The 15,710-nt window shown below is 43.2% G+C and overlaps 1 protein-coding gene across 2 annotated transcripts in view; it reads right to left on the bottom strand.

The window, feature by feature from the left end:
• Positions 1-15,710, bottom strand: part of HSD17B3 (hydroxysteroid 17-beta dehydrogenase 3) — a 350,724-nt gene that overhangs the window by 110,698 nt on the left and 224,316 nt on the right. For both annotated transcript variants that reach the window (XM_029617712.1, XM_029617702.1), the window contains exon 3: positions 5,076-5,151. In XM_029617712.1, coding sequence (XP_029473572.1) covers positions 5,076-5,151 — 76 coding nt within the window. The remainder of the gene's footprint in view (positions 1-5,075; positions 5,152-15,710) is intronic.

The following is a 15,710-nucleotide window of genomic DNA, read 5'->3' on the forward strand; positions in this document are numbered from 1 at the left end:
AACAAAGAAAAAAGAAATTAGAGGAGGTGACATAATGTACAGCAATGTTCTAATTGAACTACTACACTACTATACTACATCAGTTTTTTCAAGTCCAATTCATACTTATTTTATTTAAAATTTCTTTTTAAATACTTTCCTTACCCAAAAAAGGGCCACCTGAAGAAGTGTGCAAAAAGAACAGGCATAATATTAAAAAAGTCACAAACCAATAATCATAATAAATAATAAAAGCTAAAAAAAATGGCTCCTACACCATCTAAAGAAGATTTTAAAAAATGGGAATACACTCAGCATGCATAAAATAAACTCTTCATATTTTAAAGCCATATCCTGATAATTCTTCAACATATTCACTATTGGCTAAATTTTAAAAGCCTGATGTGCACAAATGGTGTGCACAAGCCTGATGTGCACAAGCCTGATGTGCACAAGCCTGATGTGCACAGCTGGTCCAACTTTATGGAACTCCATTCCCCCGGATCTTAGAATGGAACCCAGCATCTCAACATTCAAGAAAAGACTCAAGACGTGGCTGTTCACGCAGGCCTTTCCTAACTCTAACAGTATTTAACTCCCATCAATCAACACACTTCACTAGTAATAGCAGTATTAGCCACCTCTTACAATGTTATTATATATATATAATTATCTGATCTTCATTTTCCTTCTTACTCCAAGTTATTTATTTCCTTGTTACATGTAACTGCTTTTCTGCACGATTGTTCAAATTGTAAAGTTTATTATAATTGCACCCCTGTTTCTTGTGAACCAGCATGATGGGACTACCGTCTTGAATGTTGGTATATAAAAAAACTTAAATAAATAAATAAATAAATAAATAAATAAATAAATAAATAAAATGCCTTGAGAAACACGTGTGGCCAGGCCATTTCGGGCCGAGCGCATTTTGAAAATGACCATACCATGTGCGTATCTTCCGGTATGCATGGAAGTGCCAGGTTCTTTGAAAGTGGAGGGCCGAAGGTGGGGTCTGGGCAGGGTGGGGGTGGAACAGAGGTGGAAAGCGGCCAGCCAGGACAGAGGCCATTAGTCCCTGCCCCGGGGAAGCACGTGCCGGCAGCAGGCTGGTGCGTGGAACTTATAGCAGCTCATCAGAACGAGTAAGTTTTAAAACAAAACAAAAAAGGTAGGAAGAGGGATTTTAAGGGTCAGGGAAGAGAAGGATAAAGGGTGGCAGAGTAGGTAGGGGGTTAGGGAACATCCATTCCAGTCTGCTCTTTTATTGGAGAGGATTGGGGGGAAACTGGGAATGGGCCATTGTGTTGGCGTGCAGTTTTTTTAAAAATTCACCCCATTGCGTGCATGAGTCACGATCCTCCAGCACATGCACGTGTCGATATAAAATCGGCATGTCCATGGACGCACATGCGCATCTTTTAAAATCCACCTTTATATTTCTACGCTAATAGAATAATCTGCCACCTTTTCCTTCTTGCTTGCTGACCTTTTTTAAGATGGGGAGCATCCAAAAGTTTCCATTCCTTAAGTACCTAACGTTGCCCCCTTTAAACATTGCGGGGTAGATATTCAAATGGCATTCAACACTATTTAACCAGATAAGAAGGACTTATGTGGCAAGTAGTGGCCTCTGAATATGTGCCTACATTCAGCAACTGCCTTTAGCCATATAAGGGGCTTATTTTCCAAGCCGCGTTATGGACTTTTCGCATGCTTAATGCACAGTAATTTAGAAAAGGGGAGAAGTTTGGGATTTCTGTCCACGTGGGCTGGCTTCACAATTTGCAAAGCCATATCACACAATTTTAACACAGGAAATAACTACACCTTTTTCATTTGTATAAGCTGTGTAACATAGCTTTATCACACTTTGCAATATTTTCACAAATAGCATTTTTAGGAGAGAGAGAGAGAGCGAGAGAGAGAAGCTATAAGGCCTTCATAGTAGGTATTTATACCTGCATAGGAGGCCCACCTAGTAACTCGAGGTGAGGTTTAGGTATTAGTGTAGGGGTTAGGAACTAGGGATGTGCAGAGCAAAATTTTATGTTCATATTTTTTATGTCCGAAAGGGGGTCCCACTTGCGGCCAATATGGACATAAAAAAAATCCAATGAGTTGGGTATATGTACATATGTGCAAAAAAAAAATTTAAACCCCCTCACCCTCCTTAATCCCCCCCCCAGACTTACCACAACTCCCTGGTGATCGAGCGAGGAGTGAGGACGTCATTTCTGCAATCCTTGGCGAGAAGCATGTGACGTCGGCGGCACGTCGAGTGACGCCGGCGTCACGTGATTCCCGGCTCGTTCGCGCCGGACGGCTCGTTCGGCCCAAAAAGAACTTTTGGCCAGCTTGGGGGGGCCTCCTGACCCCCCCAAGCTGGCCAAAAGTTCTTTTTGGGCCGAACGAGCCGTCCGGCGCGAACGAGCCGGGAATCACGTGACGCCGGCGTCACTCGACGTGCCGCCGACGTCACATGCTTCTCGCCAAGGATTGCAGAAATGGCGTCCTCACTCCTCGCTCCATCACCAGGGAGTTGTGGTAAGTCGGGGGGGGGGGGGGATTAAGGAGGGTGAGGGGGTTTATATTTTTATTTTGGCTCAACAATCGCGATTTCCCACATATCGAACATATCTATGTTCGATATGTGGGAAATCCGATCGTTTATGTCGAATCAATTTTTTAAGTAAAAAAAAAATATGAGTTGCGTTTTACTAATGCGGTCAATCCGAATGCACACCCCTATTAGGAACCACTTTGACATTCAGAGAGAGATGTGCGAACAGAACAGTACACTCTTGTGAAGATTTGAGGTCCTTCGGAGTGAGGAAACTCACACAAAGATGAGATTTGTACAATGTTCTCTCAACCTAGCTTGATGTCTCTCAGTGGTTGTAGTTGGGAATTACAACAATTGTGGCACTTAGTGCAAAAAAGTTATTGCACTCTATTTTAATACCTATGCAAAGTGCTAAGATAGTGCACGTTGTGATAAATAAGCTATTACCACAAAACATGCTTCCTCTTCCTATCGCATGTGATAGTTTGATGAATCCTGGCCTAAGTCCCTTATACGGCTAAATAGTACATGCATAAAGGGGTAGATTTTAAAAGAAGGGCACGCTACCCGGTGCGCACAAATGTACACCCAATTTTATAATATGCACTCGCAGTGTTGGCACACGCAAGGGGGTGCACACTTGTGCACTTTGCACAGGCCGAGCCCTAGGGGAGCCTCGATGGCTTTTCCCGTTCCCTCCAAGGCCTCTCTGAAATTGAAGCGGCCTCGGAGGGAACTTTTCTTCCGCTTCCCCCCCCCCCCCCCCACCTTTCCCTCCCTTCCCTTATCTAACCCACCCCTCAGCCCTACCTAAATCCCCCCCCCTCACCTTATTTCAATTATTTATGCCTCTGGCCTTTGGCAGGTGTATCTTGCACGCGCTGGCTGGCTGCCGGCGCACTATCTCCAGGCACAGCCGCTGTGCCGGAGGCCTCGGTCCCGTCCCTGGACTGGCAACCCACCCCTTCCCACCCCTTTTTGAAAGCCCCAGGACATACTCACATCCTGGGGCTTGTGCGCACCACCGAGCCTATGCAAAATGGGCTTGGCGTGCACAGGAGCAGGTTTTCAGGATTACTCTTTGAAACTCTGCTCCAAAATGTGGGTGTGTATTGGGTGGATCGAGTTAGCTGACATTCTGAGTTACCCAGATAAGTTAATGTCTAAGTTTAGATGCCCCATAGAGCAGATATAAACTTAGCTGGGTTTGCCATGCCACTGAACATACATTGTAACTGAACTAGATAAGTTACTTATACTGCTAGCTTTGAATATCTATCACTATGTAAACAAATTTACAAATAATAAAAGAAGATAATGGTTTCAGAAAGAAAGGAATTCCACAAGTATGATGTGTTTCCATGTGCAGTCTATGATTCTTACTAAGCGCTGTTGAGAACACAGCCATAGACTTCAATGGACCATTGAAATCATTGGGAAATCTAAACGAATGGGACTAAGAATATTTGTTTCATTTGTGGGACTCCTCCATTCATTTTGGGGGGTCATGAATGAAACACATATGGGCACATTCATTATGTTTTACCCATTCATTTCAAATGAATGTCCATCCCTTCTCCAAAGCTAGCCACAGATGTATGGAGTTAGTCCAATAAAAAAGTATAATTTTCAACTTGCTTGTTGATTCTTATTTCTGATTAGTCTTGAATTTTAAAAACAAAAGGGTAAAAATTAAAATGATAAATAAGGTGCATACTGCTAAATCAATTTATTAAGAAACTGAGATAGGATTGTTTTATTTTATAAACTTAGTCCTATGTCTTAGATCAAAGTATCATAAAACTCTATTTCTTATGAGATCAGGCATGTTGTCCTCCCAACAGTTGAAAGAGTGGGGCTGAGGGTAAACCTCATAGGATACTTCCCATCAGAACCCCTAGCCAGCAAGATCACATGTCACCTGGGTTTGCCATTTGGGAGAGAACAGGGTACAAATAAAGGGGGCTTTAAAAACATTGTCATTTTATAAACTTACATATTACCTACATAATTTTGAAATCACTTTCCAAAAGTGTTACAGTAGTATATGTTAATTTTAAATATGATTTGGTTCTTTTTCTATGAATGTACAACTATATTATTTTTTCTCCCAAAAACTTTGCAGAGACAGAAGATCTTGAAACAATCATTTTTTAATACTGCTATGCTATGATATGCATTATGATATACATATTCATTGTAAATCACACACTTCCATTTTTGGAAATTCTACCATTCTACGGGTTTATACACTATGTTAAAGTTACTATCTTTTCTTCTTCTTGCTCCTAGTTGTACGACACCTTGTTTATTGTAACTGCATCTATAATATGTATAGCACATATTATTTCGTTCTCTGTTCCGGTTATCACCCCATTGTTTATTGTAAACCGGCTTGATGTGATATTATCACGAATGCCGGTATAGAAAAAATTAAAATAAATAAATAAATAAAAATATAACCCACCTCCCTGAAACTGAAGTTTGACTCAAGTAGTACAATTTTTCAGATTTCATATTGAAAACTTACCAATCTCAAAAGCTACTTTCTGCATTTTTTCAAGTGTTCTGCTGATCATAACAATGTTTAATCCACGTTTTGCTAGCTAGAAAAGAAATGTAAATTTGAACATTAATAAAAATCATAGCTGCAATAATGAAATGTATATTCCGCATGGACAATAAACCGAGATTCTATTTTATTGTTTTCCCAAACTAAACAAGTTTGCAAAACTTTGGTTAGATACCATTCACATTGTTACCATCACTGGAGTATACCACTACTGTTTAGCCTTACAACTTATAAAAAAAAGCCACCAAGTTGGCAATAACCTGCCATTATCACTCATTGGCTAATAACTTCAGCTTGCAGGTAACTTCTAATTATGGGCCTTATTCACTAAAATACATTTTGTTCCATTTACACAAAATGGAGTAAGAAGCCTTAGTGAAACATGCCATTGGTAGGATTTTGGGATTTTGAAGTCAACCACTATAGCATTTCACAGGACAAAAAAAGAAGCCAGGGCTGTCTAACAGTGCCAAAAAAGATAAATGAGGTAAGAAGTCAGTGGTAATGCCACCTGGCGGACACTTGCTACAACTGTCTCATTGGGAAACATGCCTCCAAAATATCAAACAGCTTCTCACAAGCCTCAACCTGGTACTAAATTCATCCAAAACGGAATTACTACTCATCACACCAGAGAACAGCTCCTGCACCCCCACTCATCCAGCCATACCAAAAACTACACAAGTGAGAGACCTAGGAGTTCAAATTGACAATCACCTGAACCTGAAAGCCACCATCAACAAAACCACCAAAGACTGCTTTTATAAACTCCAAGTACTGAAAAGAATAAGACCTCTGTTCCATACTCATGACTTTAGAACAATCCTACAATCAATCATCTTCGCAAAGCTGGACTATTGTAACACCATCTTGCTTGGTCTCCCCTCTCTACACACCAAACCACTGCAAATGGTTCAAAATGCCTGTGCCCGTATACTCACTAATACCAGGAGAAGAGACCATATAACCCCTATCCTAATGGGCCTCCACTGGCTACCCATCCACTTCAGAATAATATACAAGGCCATTCTCACCATATACAAACACATTCATCAACTAGCCCCAATTGACCTTCATTTCCCCCTCCGATTACACACTTCAACAAGACCGACAAGAGATGCTTACAAAGGATCACTTCAAGTCCCCCCAGCCAAAACTACCAGACACATTACGCTAAGAAATCGGGCCTTCTCCACAGCCGGTCCTACCTTATGGAACTCTATCCCCCCAGATCTTAGAATGGAACCCAGCCTCTCAACCTTCAAGAAAAGACTCAAGACCTGGCTGTTCAGGCAGGCTTTTCCTAACTCCAATATCATTTAACTCCTAACAATCATCACATCACCATCAACATCACCATTAGCTACCTCTTACAATGTAATTATATGTAATTAGCTGGTTTTCCTTTTTCCTTTTTCCTTCTCATTCCAAGTTCAATTTTCCTTGTTACATGTAACTGCTATTTCTGCACTATTGTTCAAGTTTAAGTTTATTTTGCACTCCTGTTTCATGTGAACCAGCATGATGGGACTATTGTCTTGAATGTTGGTATATAAAAAACTTAAATAAATAAATAAATAAATAAAGTCACAGCAAATGCAAGTGTTGTCCTTTTTGCTGCATCTCCCACAGAGATGAAGAACTAAGGCGGGGACATAGAAGTCATTTTCAGAATTAAGGCCCTGATTTAATAATTTGCACTTGGTCGTACATACAACTGTACTCCTGATTTAACAAGGAGTTAAAAAATGTGCACACATGTGCACACAACTAGCACCTCCATGCAAACCCCATGTGAATAAAGAATTAGCTATTCAACCTATGCACCTTTCTGCATTGGGGAGTTTCTCATGTTTTCTTAACGTGGAACTTTAACTCATGGCCAGCGGTAGAATAAGGTTTTTGGGCTAGTGTTAGTCAGTGGAGCTGAACCTGGAGTTTACGGTGCTGAGTTCCCACAGATTCACACACATAATCCACGATGTATGCACAAACCATATTTTCATAGTGAAAAAATAAAGACCCGTAGATACAGCTGAAAAACAGAATCAAATCACAATACAAATATTCAGCTGAAAAGGAACTCTTATTGTAATGTGTTTAGCAACCTTCATAAATAGCCTCAGTACATTTGTGGCTTATTTGGTGAAGCCTGTGATATTCTGGGCTGGTATAATCATAGGGGCGGATTTTTGCATAGGCCGCCGGCGCGCGTAAAGCCCCGGGACGCGCGTAAGTCCCGGGGCTTTTGTAAAGGGGCGTATGGAGAGCCCTTTGAGGCAAACTCCAAAAAAGGAAAGTGACGTCATCGGGGGACCTAATGTGGAGACAGAGGTTTAAATTAGAGAGAACCATTCCACCTTCTCATTAAGTCCATGCGGCTCTGTACTTTGTAGTTTAAAAATCATCATTTAAACCTCTGTCTCCACATTAGGTTCCCTTCGTTTTTTAAATTTTATTATTCTTTTCCTGTTCAAATGTTTCCTCCACATCAGGTTCTTTCGCTTTTTCAATTGTCAAATTTTTCAAGATGGCCGCTCCGATGACGTCACTTTCCTTTTTTGGAGTTTGCCTCAAAGGGCTCTCCATACTACGTCATTGTCCTTTTATGGACATGACCATATTTGTGTTCCAGCACGTCATTTCCTGTAGAAGAACGATTCGACGGATTCCCTTTAAAGTCAGCATCTCCTCGGCGCGCAAGCTGTCAGTCTTTGAACGGTAAGCTGGCAGGTGTCATCGTTGCAGTGCACGTAAGTCCTGACTATTTTGGAATGATATTTCAAAGACTTTAGAAAGTTATCATGCTCATTCTTTAAGAAATTTTCACTTGTTGCAGCGTACAGATAATCGCCGTTCCTACATATATACACTGACCAAGAAAACGCTGAGTAAGTTTATATTTCCAAACCAAGCCATTGTACTCTTTAGCTGTTTAGCATGCTACAAACTCTTATAATTTTGTCTTTTCACGCAGAAGAACATAGAAGGCTTGTTTCCTCCTGAAGGTCCCTGACGAAGGAGTAACAGACTCCGAAACACCAAGGTGTCGGAGGCAACACTTCAGGACTATTTGCCATTTTTTCCTGCGTTCAGATAAGTGCACACACTAGTATTTGTAAAATTGCACAGTGGTCGTGCCATATCTTTAGCGCCTGTTGGTGCAAAAAAAGCGTTCATGCAACCTATGATTATACCAGCCCAGAATATCACAGGCTTCACCAAATAAGCCACAAATGTACTGATGCTATTTATGAAGGTTGCTAAACACATTACAATAAGAGTTCCTTTTCAGCAAACCATATTTTCTGCATATAAACCATGATTTATGCACATAAATTGTGTTCTATATGCAGATAACATACTTTGGCCTTGATTCACCATTTTATCGCAGAATGGTGAATCCAGCAAAAACGGGGGGGGGCGGGCCTGCGAAAGCCGGCAGCCTTCGCACCACCATGGTGTTTTCGCTGCCGGCTTTCACACCCAATAGCACCACTGTTAAAAGTGGTGCTATTGGGCGCGCTACTGGCGACGATAACATCTCTTGCCTTATCGCCGCCAGTGAAGAAACCTCGGAGTCCACCTCCTTGCCGCCCCGACTCCTCCCTCGCCACCCCAACTCCGCCCTGACTCTGCTCCCAGCATGTTTGAAAATGACCCCCTTTGAGCCCAAATTTTGTTTTGTTGCATAGAGCATATTTTGTGCTCATAAATCATGTTTTATATGGACAAAACATGATTTGTGCTTATAACACATGCTTTCTTGTAAAGAAAACATGATTTATGTGAACTTAGTATATTTTTGTGCATACACTTTTGAATTAGCTTACTTTTTTAAACTCCCGGTGTAATAGCATATCATTAGCTTACTGCATTGAGAATTAGATCTTTTTTTAGCAAGTGAGTAAAGAAAATGTACACATAACCTTTATTCATATCTTATTATTTTGGGGGCCTAAGTTTGTAAAGCTTAAGAAGGAACATTGCAAATGAGGTTTTCCGTCTGAAATTTGTCAGAATGTAGCTTAATTCAAGACAGCATATTCAGAGGAATATTGTCCTTGGATGACTTTATTTGAATGGTACAGTTTGTCCCAACAAGTTCCTTTGAAAACAATGAAAAGGCTATTTAAACAGAAATATGAGCCTTTGTCAAAACTTAACCAAATCACCACTTTGAGAGAAAAACGTTCCTTATACATGTCTTGACTAGGCACAGTGTATTATTAAGAGATTTCCTTCATAATTGCACCATTCCTAAGAATTCAAAATATACAAATACCACTGAATTTTTAAGGTTCATTTAAGGATTCCACTTGAAATACCATTGCCTTTGCCTACAAGTATGGAAACATTCCCTTATTCCTCCACGAGTTGATTAAAGTAATTTACAACCAAGAAATTGAAGAGAGTACAACTGTCATGTTAAATGATATTTAAGGGGTGAGCAGCCTGTTGGTTCTGTCGTTATTGTTCTTGTTTATCTGTACTGTTGTTGGAATGGTAATAAATTCCCTGCCCTGAACTTAGGAAGGGTGGGTAACAAATATTTTAAAATGAATAAATAAATGATTTTGAACTAATAGTAAAGATAAAGAATACAATAAATATAGAACATAAGAACATGAGAACATGCCATACTGGGTCAGACCAAGGGTCCATCAAGCCCAGCATCCTGTTTCCAACAGTGGCCAATCCAGGCCATAAGAACCTGGCAAGTACCCAAAAACTAAGTCTATTCCATGTTACTGTTGCTAGTAATAGCAGTGGCTATTCTCTAGGTGAAAATAGCAGGTAATGGACTTCTCCTCCAAGAACTTATCCAATCCTTTTTTAAACACAGCTATACTAACTGCACTAACCACATCCTCTGGCAACAAATTCCAGAGTTTAATTGTGCGTTGAGTAAAAAAGAACTTTCTCCGATTAGTTAGAATATGAAATAAGCCTCCAAAACAGGGGTGGCTAACGCCAGTCCTCATATCCACAAAGAATATGCATGAGATAGATTTGCACACAATGAAGACAATGATAGCAAATCTATCTCATGCAGATTCATGGTGGATATCCTGAAAACAAGGCCTGTTTCTGGCTCTTGAGGACCAGCATTGGCCACCCCTGCTACAAAACATTGCATTCAAATACACATATATAGTTTTGCAAACCCCCCTCCTCAACATAAGTCAATGCTAATTGAATTGAAATAGCCATATTTTTAAATGTTTCTTAAAAATGGAAAAGTCCTGAATCGAACATAAATCCTTTGGCATCCAGTTCCAGGATGTGGAAGCCAAACAGGAAAAGGTCTGTATAATCTGGTTTCTTCAAATTTATCTCCTGTAACAGAGGAGAATAAAGCAAGAAGTATTGAGAAGATCACAGTTTTCAAAATGGCTTATATTCTGTTAGGCACTCAGAAATATAAATGGGTCCCTGACATCATAAAACCTTAGAGGTCAATATTCAAAGCCATTTAGATGGATGCCATTTAGATGGCAAGCTATGGAATACTGAGCCACATACCCAGTTAAAATCTTGACGGATAATTCATTATTCCGCTACAATTCTAGCCAGATAAATAAAGAAGCTTTCTTGGAGCATTTTGGGGCGGAATTAGGTTATCCAGCTAACTTAGCCAATTTTTAACTGTAGAGCAGCTCTAATGTTAAACCAGCTGTTTGTGCAAACAAAAACAAAATGACAAAAGTAAAGTGGCCTGCAGTCTGATTCTCTCCCCCAAGCCCTAAAAATTTAATATATGGTCCTTTGGGGCCATGCACTCCTACCCCTGCTTCCTCAAAACCCTCCTTAATTCAAGAAAACTTGTGTTTGGAGATCATCTCGATCCCCTCAGAAAATGCCATACTGGGTCAGACCAAGGGTCCATTAAGCCCAGCATCCTGTTTCCAACAGTGGCCAATCCAGGCCACAAGAACCTGGCAAGTACCCCAAAAGCAAGTCTATTCCATGTTACCATTGCTAATGTCAGTGGCTATTCTCTAGGTGAACTTAATAGCAGGTAATGGACTTCTCCTCCAAGAACTTATCCAATCCTTTTTTAAACACAGCTATACTAACTGCACTGACCACATCCTCTGGCAACAAATTCCAGAGTTTAATTGTGCGTTGAGTAAAAAAGAACATTCTCCGATTAGTTTTAAAAGTGCCCCATGCTAACTTCATGGAGTGCCCCCTAGTCTTTCTACTATCCGAAAGAGTAAATAACCGATTCACATCTACCCGTTCTAGACCTCTCATGATTTTAAACACCTCTATCATATCCCCCCTCAGTCGTCTCTTCTCCAAGCTGAAAAATCCTAACCTCTTTAGTCTTTCCCATTTTATAGTTTTATAGTTTAATCCTGCTGCCTCCCTGGACCCTCCACCCACCCGAAGTTCCAATTTCCAGGGCTGCACCCCCCGTACCCTCCTGTGGACCCAACACTGGAAGCGTAAAATGTAGGTACTTTATGCTTCTGGAGTGGGCTGGCAGCCAGGGAGTTTAGACCTTGTTCCTGGCAGGGTTTTTTTTTTGTTTGTTTTTGGTATCAGGGAAGTAAGACAAGGGGGATGGGTAGAGTGGTGGTGCAGCCCTGGAAACTGGGACTTCGGGTAGGTGGGAGAGTCCAGCGAGGCAGCAGGATTAAACCACAATTCAAAACGGGGAAGGAGGTGGGGGGGACCCGACCTCTGAATGCAAGTTTCCTTTAATTTAAGAGGAGTTTGGGAGGTGGGGGAGCATGGCCTAATAGGGTCATATATAAAATTGGGGGGGTTGGAGAGAATCAGGTCACAGCCCCTTTGCTTCACATTTTTGGTTTTGTTTTGACAGCGCTACTAACCAGATATTTTTTGAAGATATCCAGTTAGGTAGCTAGTTATCCAGCCACATAAGGTCAGGTAACTAAAAAACCTAACTAGTTATATTAAAAAAATACAACAAAATGCTGTAATATCGCAGGCCTAATGCCTGTGATAAGGAAAAGGGGTGTGTTTAGGGTAATTTTAGGGTTACTATGCAATGGGGGTAACCTTTTTGTGCGCTGCAATACTTCCTATCTTGTGGAGAGAGTAGTCAAGTATTTATATTTCTATAGGAGGGGCAGCTAAGAGTTTAAGGTGAGGTGTTTGTAGTGGTTTAGGGAATAGGGGCCATATTTTCATGCAGAGTGAGAAGTATGAAGAGCACAGTACACCTCGGTGAACATTTGATTTCTACTATGTTCTCTCGCCCTAGCTTGATGGACTCTATAACAGGACACCTTCAAGCTAGGGTGAGATAACATAGTACAAAATTTCATCGACTTGCCTCACTCCAAATGATGTCAAATCTTCACCGAGGTGTACTGTGCTGTTCGTACATCTCACTATGCATGAAAAACTGGCCCCTAAACCACCACCAACACCTCACCTCAAGCTATTAGCTGCCCCTCCTATAGAGATATAAATACTTGACTACTATGCAGGCCTTATAGATAGTCTCAGTCTCTCTCTCTCTCCACAAGAAAGGAAGTATTGCAGGACACAAAAAGGTTACCCCATGGCATAGTAACCCTAAAACACACCCCTTTTCCTTATCACAGGCATTAGGCCTGCAATATTACAGCATTTTGATAAAAGCTGGCCCCTAAACCCGAAACCACCACCAACACCTCACCTCGAGCTATTAGCTGCCCTTCCTATAGGCATATAAATAAGTGCATACTGTGAAGGCCTCCCCAGAGGTGCTCTTTCTCTCTCTCTCTCTCTCGCTCCTTCTCTCCAACCCAGAAATGGCCAAAATGTAATTCAAAAAATTTCTTGCAAATTGTGTTACGGCCATTTTGGTCACATCACACAGGAAAAAAGGTGTAGTTATTTCCAGCATTAAAAATGTGTGAGAGAGAGAGATCACGTGACCTGTTGACGGGAGAGGATGTGATCCCCCGTCGCTGCGCTCGGCCCTTGCCTTCGACCCTATCCCCCGCCATCCGCCGCTGCAAAAATTGAGCCGGACTTGCCTCGTACTGCCGGTAGTGTTGCGCTGCTGACGCCTCCCGATGGCGACGCGTGGGGGGAAAAAAGAAAAAGAAAAGGATCGCGAGAAGGCGCGCATGGCGGACGGCGGCCCGGAAATGCAGGGGGGGGTGCCGGAACAGAGCGCTCCAGCGACTGCTGCGACGGCGGAGCTGACTGCGGCGGTACTTGCGGCCCTTACCCCCGAATTTAATAAGATTTCTGAGCAGCTGAAGGAGATCGGTTCGGGGATGGCCGCGTTTGATCGCCGCTTTGAAGAGCTGGAGTCGCGAGTCTCTGGGAACCAAGATGGCCTCCACGCGGCCACTGCAGAGATTACAGCCTTAAAGGCTGAGTTGGGTAAGCAGGCCCTCCGTCTTGAAGATCTTGAGAATCGCTCCAGGCGCGCTAATATTCGCCTGGTGGGGCTGCCAGAATCCCTGCCAGATTACCAACTGCCCACCTTCCTCGAGGGCTGGCTGCCCACGGCATTGAAGCTGTCGGGGCTTTCGGGGCCCCTGCGGGTGGAACGAGCTCATCGCCTGGGCCCCAAGCGGGACGGCCAGGCTCGCCCCCGCGTGGTAATTGCCAAGATTCTGAATTATTCCCACAAGGCTGCTATTATTAAGGCTTTTCAGCAAGGCACGAAACCCAGCTATGAGAATCAACCAGTCCTGATCTTTCAGGATTTCTCTCAAGCGGTGTCGCAGCAGCGCAGGGCAATGGCGCCATATTGTTCCCAGCTATTTCAACGGGGCATGCGTGCAATCCTGATTTACCCGGCGAGATTGCGGATCCAAACCGACCAGGGGGTGCGCTGGTTTACTGAGGTGGCAGCAATTCAGCAATTTATTCAAGCTCTGCCCCAACCAGCAGCGTCGGTCACCTGAGGGGGGGCTGCATAAGTGGTGCGCATTACAACAACTCGAGCACCCCAGGCGCCTCTCTGCTCTCTGGAGAACTTCCGTGACTTTTGGGGGAACCCTGCATTTGTGTGGGGTATTTTGTGTGTTGGAGTGGCCCTGGATTCCTGGTGTGGAGCGTGTGTAAAGCCCCAAGCCTATCATCATTTCCACTCGGCTAGTTCCGGTGCCCAGTGGACTGTGTGGGACCCGATTGTGCCTTGGCGGATTGAGGGCAGCCCTCCTGTTGGCCGCTATCTTGGGTCCTTAATTCCACGAAAGGGACGGCAACTCACTGGGGGCAGAATGTGCCCACAAATTTTGTGACTGGCATGTCTATTTACCCTGTTGATTGTTCTGGTTCTCTGCCTGTTTATCGATTTCTGGTTCTTTGTGTTTGTGAATGGCTGGCTGGGGGTGGGGGGGAGGGGTGGGGGCGGAGCCTAGGGTTGGTGTGATCTTCTCCTACTGTCCTCGGATGGTGGGTCTGGGGGTCTTGGGTAAGGGATGTGTGCGGGGTGGGGGTTGGAGGGGTGGGGTGGGGAGGGGTGAATGGGGGGTTAGGGGTAGAGACCATGATTGGGTTCCACGGGGGAACCTACCTTACACTTCCATTACTCTCTTGGCCAGGTATGAGGGGGCCGCTCAGCTGGGAGGCGTGTCCCCTCTTCCATGTGACTCTATTATGTCTTTTTCATTATTTTCATATTGATTACATTGGACCATGAAGGGTTTTCGTTATGTATCTTGGAATGTAGGAGGTATAAACTCTCCCATTAAAAGGACCAAAATTCTGCAGCTATTGCAAAAAATGAAAACTGATGTGGCCTTCTTGCAGGAGACCCATCTGTCGGCTGCTGAGCATGAGAAGTTGAAGCAAAGGTGGGTGGGCTCGGTGTATTACGCCACTGCCACTTCTCACTCGGCCGGGGTAGCCATTTTGATTCGGAAGTCCTTCCCTCTCCAGGTTAATAAGGCCATTACAGACCCTAAGGGTCGCTATCTGGTGCTCTTAGGGGAATTACATCATATGCCGGTGATTCTGTGTAATTTATACGCCCCCAATGTTTATCGAGCCTCCTTTTTTCATGAGATTTGTGCACTCCTCTTACCGCATATTGATGATATGCTTCTCGTGGGTGGCGATTTTAATGCTGTCAAGGACCCTTTGTTGGATTTGGCCACCCCTGCTAAGACGCTGAGAACCCCTAGTAAGGGGCTGGCCCTTATGGAACACTCATTGCATCTCACTGATGTGTGGCGTACACTACACCCAGTCGACAAAGAATTTACTCATGTTTCCAGAGCCCACGCCACCCACTCCCGCCTCGACTATATGTTGTTGAGTACTAATCAATTTCACAGGGTGGAGGGGGCTGGGATCGAGGATATCCTTGTTTCCGATCATGCCCCAATTTGGCTTGATATAAAGGATCCGTCCACCTCTCACACCACTTCTCTCTGGAGATTTCCCTATTATCTAGCCGAGGATGTTGCTTTTCAAACCTATCTAAAGGAGCGCTGGGCGTTGTTTGACCACTCTAATGCACAACATAGGGTTGACCCCGTACTTTTTTGGAATACAGCCAAAGTCGTGCTTAGAGGAGATATCATCTCTTATGTGGCGCATAGACGGAAATCTCAAGACCAGCAACTCCTTCGGCTTAGTGCTCAATTTCACAAGGCGCGCCGG

The sequence above is a fragment of the Rhinatrema bivittatum genome, chromosome 1 (genome assembly GCF_901001135.1).
Source record: "Rhinatrema bivittatum chromosome 1, aRhiBiv1.1, whole genome shotgun sequence".
Classification (NCBI taxonomy): Eukaryota; Metazoa; Chordata; class Amphibia; order Gymnophiona; family Rhinatrematidae; genus Rhinatrema; species Rhinatrema bivittatum.